Raw genomic sequence first — 10,000 nt, forward strand, 5'->3', positions numbered from 1 at the left:
CTTATGGTCCAAATAACTGCTGAGTTAGCCCTCAGCTGTGTAGTTGTCACTCATGAACGGGCTGTTCTGCCTGGCAACTTTGTCATACGATTCCTGACTTTCCCTAAATATATTGACCTCTTGACCCACTCTCCCTTGCTGGCTATTTGGCCTACTTTCGTGACCCAGATATGTTAGTCTAGCCAGCAGTTTCACACAAGAGAGCTGCCTAGTGAGTTCATGTTTTAATGTCTACAAATTATCTATGCACACTTATGAAAACACATCATAACACTCTGTCCCTCTCTCTCTCTCTCTCTGTCTCTCTGTCTCTGTCCCTCTCTCTCTCTCTGTGTCTCTGTCTCTCTCTCTCTGTCCCTCTCTCTCTCTCTCTGTGTCTCTGTCTCTGTCCCTCTCTCTCTCTCCCTCTCTCTCTGTCCCTCTCTCTCTGTGTCTCTGTCTCTGTCTCTGTCCCTCTCTCTCTGTCCCTCTCTCTCTCCCTCCCTCTCTCTCTCTGTCTCTCTGTCTCTGTCCCTCTCTCTCTGTCTCTCTGTCTCTGTCCCTCTCTCTCTGTGTGTCTCTCTCTCTCTCTCTGTCCCTCTCTCTGTCTCTTTCTCTCTCTCTCTCTGTCTCTCTCTCTCTCTCTCTCTGTCTCTGTCTCTCTCTGTCCCTCTCTCTCTCTCTCTCCTTCTCTCTCTCTGACTCTCTCTGTCTCTCTCTCTCTGTCTAAAGTAAAAATAAAGTAAAGTAACAGTTTGTAAATAAATAGTAGCATTATTTATTTTTTGCTTCGCACAAAACACGTAACACGAAACCGTGACCCAAAAACCGAGGTTCATACCGAACCTCTACTGACACCCCTACTGACACCTTGCATGGGTGAGTGACTGACACCCTGACAGTTCAGCGGGCGGTCAGTCTGTCTCAGCGGTTGTTCAGACGGCCTGGATATTCAACACTTCATTTGTTCAGAACGTTTTTGTAACCCTCTCTCTCTCTCTCTCCCTCCCTCCCTCCCTCCCTCCCTCTCTCCCTCTCTCTCTCTCTCCCTCTCTCCCTCTCTCCCTTCCTCTCTCCCTCTCTCCCTTCCTCCCTCCCTCTCTCTCTCCTACCCCCCCCCCCCAGGTATGCTGTGCTCCGTTTCAACCAGTACTTCAAGACCAAGCCTGCTGTGATGGCCCTGCAGATCCCAGAATGAACAGAGGAGAGAAGAGAGAGAGAGAAGCGAAACACTAAAAAGATGACAAAAAGAAGGGGTGGTGGGGGGTAGGGTAGGGTAGGGTCCAGGGCTGGTGGTGTGGTGGGAACACTCTTCGGGGGGGGGAGGGGGGGGGGGGGCAGGATGGACCACAACATGTTTACCAAACCCCCGTCTCCCCTCCCCTCCCCTCATAATTACTAAATTACTATTTCATTCCTCTTCAGCTCAGTCCAGCTCTGTCTCACGACTCTCACTCATCCAAGTGTCCACGAGGTGCTGGGTGTGTGCGTGCGTGTGTGTGTGTGTGTGTGTGTGTCTGTGCGTAAAATATGTGTGTGTTCGTTAATCCAAGTTTTAGTTATTCCGTGACCCATCCGCGTGCCCCCCCCCGGTTTCACAGACCAGGCTTAAGCCTAGTCCAGGATTAGGATGCTCTGTAGTCCAGGGCTAGTCTTAATCTGCACCATGAAACCAGCCTTCCCCCCCCGACCATTTAAACCAGCCCTGACTGTCTGAACGGCGGCCATGTTGGTGGAACTTTTGGTGGAGGCTTCAAATCATCTGGGGTTCTAATGCCAGACCTGACTGGTTCTGACTGGTGTGTGTGTGTGCGCTTGTGTGTGCTTGTGTGTGTGTGTGTGTGTGTGTGTGTGTGTGTATGTGTTCGCGTGTGTGTGTTCGCGTGTGTGTGTTCGTTCGCGTGTGTTCGTTTGCGTGTGTTCGTGTGTGTGTGTGTGTGTGTGTTCGTTCGCGTGTGTGTTCGTTCGCGTGTGTGTGTGTGTGTGTGTGTGTTCGTTCCTGGTCGTCTCAGGCAGTTTTCCGCCTTCGTAGCTTTTATGGTTACGGCGACTCGCTCTGTTAAACTTTCCACTCCTGACAGACCCACCTCGGAAAACCACGACCTCAGTCACCCCTGCCTCCCCCCTTCCTCTCCCCCCCTACTGCTCTCTCTCTCCCTCTGCTCTGCCCCCTTTATTTACTTCCTCCCACCCACCCCCCCCCCCCCCGCCTTTCTCAATTGGCGGACGTACACTTGCTTAACATCAGAGGTGTGTGTGTGTGTGTGTGTGTCCCCTCCATCAGTCCCCTCATCGCCCCCCCAGCCCCCCCCACCCCTCCCATCCAGTCACAGGACCTTACATAAGCAGACGGTGTGTAAGCCGTATCTCAAAGGGTCTGGGTTCAGTAAACCCAGTGGGGGTTTGGTTGTTTGGCTGTGGGATTATCTGTCCATCAGAGTATGAGGTCACCAAGGACAAGACAGCAGAGTAGAGGAGCTGAGCCAGACCCCAGGTCTGTTATAGGTGAAGACTACTCACACCCTCGCCAACTGACCCTCACCAACTGACCCTCACCAACCGACACAAAATCTACCCTCGCCAACCGACCCTCACCAACTGACCCTCACCAACCGACACAAAATCTACCCTCGCCAACCGACCCTAACCAACTGACCCTCACCAACCGACACAAAATCTACCCTCGCCAACCGACCCTAACCAACCGACCCTCACCAACCGACACAACATCTACCCTAACCAACTGACAACCGTTAAAACTCTTAACGCTAACCAACCGTTAGAATCAGCTTTTAATTGGAGCAACAGCACAACCACATTACAACCATATTCCGGCCCTCAGCCATGTTCCAGATAGACATCTGGAGGGGCGACTCCCTCTGGTCTCTGGCCCTCCACCCGCCTCCGCCCTCCTAATGGAGGGGTGAAGACGGCGCGGCGGAAACACCGCGTCCTGTTCGGACGCGTTTTGAAGCTCGGCACTTATCTGACCGTCGGTCGACAGGAGATGAAGGAATCGGGGGCCGCCGGTGAAACTTCCGGTTCTTTCCACGGTTTCCATTTCTCAAAACGACAAAGTCGTTTGTCGTCGACGTCCCTTCCCCCCCCCCCCCCTAGAGTTGATACTGTATCTGTTACTGTAGCTCTCCGTCCTGTTGTCCCTAGTGGTCGCCACTAGGGGGGGCTGTCCCATTGGGGTTGTGACCCCATGCCCTCCATGCCCTGTCTCTTATTACTGAGGGGGTTAATAATTAACCAGCCTGAGGAGGATAGGAGGAGTGGCTATCAATCATTCAGTAGGCCCCCGGACCAAGACAGGGGGTGGTTTTTTGGAACAACCACTACTTAAACTAGTCTTAAATGATTTAATATAACTCAACAAGTTACCACGTTAGAGTTGAGCTTGAGAGGTGACTAGAGTGCTTATTGAAAAAAAGAGTGCAATGAAGTCCTTGTTTTTTTCTTCTTGTCGATGTTCCGTGTGTGACGGTTGTGTTTCTGAACGTGACGATGTGCCCTTCCTGAGAGATTCCTAAAAGGTGTCGTACCTTGTGGGTGAGAGTAAAGGGCACATGTTAATACCTCACCCAGAAAGTACACACTAGAGGCGGGTGAAGTGCTTTACCCTCCCTCCTCACCCCCCCACACCCCACCCCACCCCAACCCCACCCTTCATCTACACTGGTGTGAAACTGGATAGGTGGAAGTACATTCCAATAGGGGGCGTCTCTACCATATTGCTTTAGCCTATCCTGTTCTTTTCAGATCGGTGATGATCTTAGTAGAGGAGATCTGAACGAAAAAAAAGCCACTTTATTATGTTGGGATTCCCCCCCCAAGAGAAGAAGATGAGGGGAAGAGAGCTCTCCCCTCCCCCAACCGGATTAGTCAGTTGTCACTAGACGGCCATGCCGGAGAAGACACACGTGGAAGGTGGTCTCTCAGACGGCCACGCTAGGACGTACAAACAAGTGGCAATATCGTCGTAAACTGACGAGAAAGCGCGCGAGGTAAAAGTGAAGGTATAAACGTCTGAGAACATCTACTTCCTGAACGCACAACCAAAAAGAAACCTGGAGTTGATGGGAATGCACCCGCTCGTTTAGAGGGGTTTGTACACTACAGGAAGTAGTATCTATGCCTATCGTCCAATCAGAGCCCTCCCCTGCCCTTTGTGAAGAGGGGTTTCTTGGAGAAATCTGAAAGATTTGGGACTCAGGCCTTTTAGAGGGCAAAGTGGAGCTGTTACTAGATTGCATCCCTACAACCTTACCAAGGCTGCGTTAGTTCCTTCGTAAATTCGCTCCGAGAGCACCGGAGCGCACACTGGGTACAACAGCTGTATGACGAGTTTGTATGACGAGGTTTGACGAGACTGGAGAGATGCGCGATGCAGTTTGGGGATTGAGTAGCTGAATAGTGTGATGCCATGGCGTACTCGGAGATTCGGGAAAATCTAGTTTACATACTAGATTTCTCGCATACTCAAATTTCAACATACTATACAGTGTTCAACATGGGGACCAAGTCATTTGATTGGACAAGAGGGCATTCATTCCATGAGTGCTGATAAGATTTCCAGAGCGAATATTTTTTACGAACGCAGCCCAAGTCTTTCAGATCTTCACAAGTTGCCAAGGGGGTAGGTGTTTATGGTTGGGTTTGGGACCTGGGTAGTAGTATTACAACAGCACATGCCTACAATTGCCTGGCTTTTGAAGAGTTTAAAAGGAAGTAAAGAAAAAAAAATGAGCTTTTCGGTTTCCCTTCGAATTATTGAGGGTGTCCAAGACAACGTTGCACTCATGCATCAAAGACATTCAATGAAGTAAGAGAGGTCAGAGTGTCCTCATTTTAATGGCCAAGTGTGCACTAGTGGGGGGACATTATCTTATTATTATTATTATTATTATCAAGATGAGCCCTGTGAATATCATATACTGTGCTGACGATGAAAGGCTTCAATCCTGACATTGGCATTTTTAGATTTAGAAGCGTTTTTATTTTGCAAAATTGGTATTTATTGAGTGAATCTGTCATTACATTCGCTCACTTTTTTTTTTCTTCTGTGTTTATTTTTATTTCTTTTCTATAAACATACCAAAACGGTTAGCTTCATATGGCTTGCATTGCAGTTTATTTGAGATTAACTCTTTTTGTGTGTGAATGTACTAAACTGATTTAACTTGAAAACACACTGTACAGATAACTTCATTTTTTTTTCTTTCTATGTCTATATTTACTTTTTTGTACATGCTTTTGACTGATTTGAATTTTAGAGAAGTTGTTAAGTAGAAAACTGTTTAAAGGGTCCCAACATTTCGAGGTGTATGTATGTATGTATGTGTGTGTGCTGGCGTGCAACTGTGGTGTAGGGAGTCATCCACTCCTGAAGGGGGAGCTGTAGCATCAAGAAAGGCCAGTGGAGACGGAGGTTGTAAATAATGTAAGAAATACTGTGAAATCTGACTGTACAGTGATCCTCCACACTTCTGTGGGAGTGGCAAGGAGAGTAATTTAACATTTGGCAGTAAATATTTCCATTAAAAAAGTATAAATTAAATCTGTGTTGTCTTGTGTGCCTTTTAGATTGGTCTTGTTTACAGAGTGTGTTCTGTGTTCATGTTCTAATGCTCTGGTCCTCATGTCGGGATCTGATGTAATGACCAGACTTTTCTTTTGAAAAACGTGAATACATTTCTGCGTTGTTGAAAATCAATGACACCTCGCTAGTCAACTAACACAGCTTGTTTTGTGAGCCTGCTAACAATGTAAAGTAGTGTTATAGCTATCTAGGTAGCAGTGGGGATTACTCACCCAATCCATTGCGTTGTTGCAGTATTTTTGGCTTGACTACCGAGTTTGTGTTAACTACGTTGAAACGCATTTCTGTGTTTCAAAAGAAAAGTCAGAACATTTTGATTGGTTGCCGATATGAGGACCAAAACACGTCACATACATCCATACACACACCTGTCTGCCTGCCGGCTGACCTGTCTCTCTGGCCCTGAGGGGAAGGTAGGCACTCACTACCGAGGATATCCTCTGCTTAACACACACACACACACAACATTCTCAGTCATTAACATCCTCACAAGCTCCGACATCCTGATGACCTCCATAGTCACATCTGGGCTTCCTCCTCCACCAGCAGAATCCTGGGTCTGAGGTAACAGACCGGCTCAGGAGGTAGAGGCTGTGGTTCAGGTGGTAGAGGCTGTAGCTCAGGAGGTAGAGGCTGGTGGAGGTAGAGGCTGTGGTTCAGGTGGTAGAGGCTGGTAGAGGTAGAGGCTGTGGTTCAGGAGGTAGAGGCTGTGGTTCAGGAGGTAGAGGCTGTGGTTCAGGAGGTAGAGTCTGTGGTTCAGGAGGTAGAGGTTGGTGGAGATAGAGGCTGTGGTTCAGGAGGTAGAGGCTGTGTCTCAGGAGGTAGAGGCTGGTGGAGGTAGAGGCTGTGGTTCAGGAGGTAGAGGCTGTGGTTCAGGAGGTAGAGGCTGGTGGAGGTAGAGGCTGTAGCTCAGGAGGTAGAGGCTGGTAGAGGTAGAGGCTGTGGTTCAGGAGGTAGAGGCTGGAGGAGGTAGAGGCTGTGGTTCAGGAGGTAGAGGCTGTGTCTCAGGAGGTAGAGGCTGTGTCTCAGGAGGTAGAGGTTGTGTCTCAGGAGGTAGAGGCTGTGTCTCAGGAGGTAGAGGCTGTGGTTCAGGAGGTAAAGGCTGGTGGAGGTAGAGGCTGTGGTTCAGGAGGTAGGGGCTGGTGGAGGTAGAGACTGTGTCTCAGGAGGTAGAGGCTGTGTGTCAGGAGGTAGAGGCTGTGGTTCAGGAGGTAGAGGCTGTGTCTCAGGAGGTAGAGGCTGTGGTTCAGGAGGTAGAGGCTAGTGGAGGTAGAGTCTGTGGTTCAGGAGGTAGAGGCTGTGGTTCAGGAGGTAGAGGCTGTGTCTCAGGAGGTAGAGGCTGTGGTGCAGGAGGTAGAGGCTGTGGCTCAGGAGGTAGAGGCTGGTGGAGGTAGAGTCTGTGGTTCAGGAGGTAGAGGCTGTGGTTCAGGAGGTAGAGGCTGTGTCTCAGGAGGTAGAGGCTGTGGTTCAGGAGGTAAAGGCTGGTGGAGGTAGAGGCTGTGGTTCAGGAGGTAGGGGCTGGTGGAGGTAGAGACTGTGTCTCAGGAGGTAGAGGCTGTGTGTCAGGAGGTAGAGGCTGTGGTTCAGGAGGTAGAGGCTGTGTCTCAGGAGGTAGAGGCTGTGTCTCAGGAGGTAGAGGCTGTGGTTCAGGAGGTAGAGGCTGTGTCTCAGGAGGTAGAGCCGGTGTCTAACGATCACAAGGTCGGCAGATTTACGGTTCGATCTCCGGCTGGCCACGTGTCAAGGTGTCCTTGGGGCACTGAACTCCAGATTGCTCCCAATGAGCGGGCCGGCGCCTTGCATGGTAGCTTTGTGCCGCCATTGGTGTGTGAATGGGTGAATGAGAGGCCTTTGTAAAGCGCTCCTTTGGAATAAGGTGCTGTATAAGTCAGTCCATTTACTGTTTAGGTAACACTTGGCCTTAGATAACCCTGAGGTAACCCTGGGGGGTGTAGAACACACTGTTGCAGTTTGAACCTCCTCGTCAACTAGTAAATAAGTTACTGTATTGTTTAACTTAACACATTTCACAATATTGTTTTGCGGTGCTGTGGTAGAGAAGGCAAGAGACCATCTAGTGTTCACACATTCAAACCTCTCGTTTTAATTGTTGTCTGTGAGCGGATAGTTCCTATTATATCAATTCTCATCTAGATCTGTCTCAAACTATGCCGTGTTGGGTCCTTGAATTTGAGGGAATTTGAGTCTTGAAAGTCCTTGAAAGGTGCTTGAATGTGATGTTTCAGAAGGTGTGGGAACCCCGCATTTATAAAAACCAACTGCTTTGTGACCAGACGTAGCATACATGTAGCTGTTAGCCATTAGAGACTTCACACAATGTCCTCCTGGGCGACTGAAAGCATCCCATAATGACTAGTTACCGTGGAGACCGTGGAGAGAACCTACAGGTAGAAAGTTGCCAGGTAACCTCCTCAGGGTCTTGCGGCCCTATGGGGATGCGAACACGCGACTGTGGTTTCAGATGAGCAAGCAAATGTGTGTTTAGTGTGTGCACTGTGCAGCCTGCGCACACACACACACACACACACACACTCTCGCTCACACACACACACACACACTCTCGCTCACACACGCACGCACACACTCGCACACACTCAAGCACGCACTCACTCTCCCATAAACACACACTCAAGCTCAAGCACACACACACACACACACACACATGCATACACACACACTGACGCACACAGGATGAGACAGGAATAACTGAAACCCAGAATGGTAGCAACAACCGATTTATTATTTTTCCAAAAAAAACAAAACCACAAAAAACTTGGAAAACATCCAGAAAATGTACACCTTTTAACTTACAGAGGCTCTTATAAACAAAATAAAGTCTCTATCTATATTTACATCAGCAGGGTGCAGACAGGTGAGCTCTGTGATAAGATAAACATTTCCTCTAATATATCTGTCTCTGTACACAGCCCAGCAGCTCCTAACAGCACAGACCCATAGAGAGAGAGTGGCAAGGTAGTCCCCCCTCCCCCCCGTCCTCTGCCCAGACCTGAGGTCCCTCCCTGGGGGTCCCCTGACCTGGTGTCCCCCCCCCCCTCCCTGGGGGTCCCCCGACCTGGTGTGTCCCCCCCCCCCTTCCTCCCTTGGGGTCCCCCCCCCCCCATCCCTGGGAATCCCCTGACCTGGTATGTGTGCGTGTCCCCCCTCCCTAGGTGTCCCCTGACATGGGGGTGTCCCCCCCCTATCCTTGGGCATCCCCTGACATTGGGGTCCCCCCCCCCTCCCTGGGGTCCCCCCCTGACATTGGGGTCCCCCCCCCCCCTGGGGTCCCCCCCCTGCTGTGAGGCTGATCCTAGGTCCCTGCATTAAGGGGATCTTCTACCTGGGGGGTATTCCATCAACGTGGCTAAAGGAAAGTCCAGGCTTATTGTCGATAAGTCTCGCAAGATTCATCAAAAAATAATAAACTGGAGCGTGACATCAGTAGGACAGGAGCCAATCACAGGCCTCTCTCTCTCTCTCTCTCTGTTACCATAGTGACTGCACTATGCAGGCCATGTCTGATCTCTTCTGTTACAGGTTGAATAAGGAGTGCGTCCCAACAATACTGAAGCATTGTCTCTCTCTCTCTCTCCATCATCTGCACTGATCTAAGAACAGCAGGAAGGGTGTAAGAGCTGTGGAGGAGGCCTAGAGGGAACACCCATCCACCTGACATGAAGGAAAGGAGAGGAGAGGAGAGGAGAGAGGAGAGGAGAGGAGAGGAGCCTTGTTGTGTGAGAGGTCAGACAGAGTTCACACACAACAGAACAGAAGGAGCGACAATGACAAGGCCCTCATGGACAGACACAAAGGTGTTCAGTACAGCCTCTGAAACCAAACGCAAAAGAAACACACACACACACACACACACACAATGTACATTGTAACCCCCAACTAAATTACATTTTATGTAATGACACACACACACACACACACACATAAAGCATGGACACAGCTAGAATAAAAAGGGGAAGACAGATGTAGAATAGGGGGGTTGGGGGGGGGGCTTGTGGTTAGTTCTAACTAGTTGTATACCTATTAACTAACGACCACGGGCAGGTTAACTGTGGTGAGACGTTGTTGTTCCCGTCTAAACTGCCTAAACTGTCTAAACTGCCTAAGGACATCAGGGGAGGGAGCTCGGGAAATCAGCTTGCAGAAGCTTCTGTGAAAGTGCATAACTAGCCTGTGTTCTACCAGTGCATTTGGTTAAAGAATAGGGAGAATATCCAGCTACAACATAACACATATGACATGTAAGAATAGGCTGGGGGAAGGGGGGGGGGGGGTTAGGGGGGGCGAAAGGTTTATTATTATTAAACCAGCCAGCACAGGATTCACTGGAGGAGAAGCACTGTTGGGACTCAACAGTTTGTGTTGCTCGGTGGTGCAATA

The 10,000-nt window shown here is 49.7% G+C and overlaps 1 protein-coding gene across 1 annotated transcript in view; it reads left to right on the forward strand.

The window, feature by feature from the left end:
- Nucleotides 1–1,212, forward strand: part of etnk2 (ethanolamine kinase 2) — a 22,910-nt gene extending 21,698 nt beyond the window's left edge. Inside the window, exon 9 of the mRNA XM_080548066.1 lies at nucleotides 1,105–1,212. Within this exon, the coding sequence (XP_080404192.1) occupies nucleotides 1,105–1,177 (73 nt within the window). The 3' untranslated portion in view covers nucleotides 1,178–1,212. The remainder of the gene's footprint in view (nucleotides 1–1,104) is intronic.
- The last annotated feature ends 8,788 nt before the right edge of the window (nucleotides 1,213–10,000 follow it).

The sequence above is a fragment of the Nansenia antarctica genome (assembly GCF_963989245.1).
Source record: "Nansenia antarctica genome assembly, chromosome: 18".
NCBI lineage: Eukaryota > Metazoa > Chordata > Actinopteri > Argentiniformes > Microstomatidae > Nansenia > Nansenia antarctica.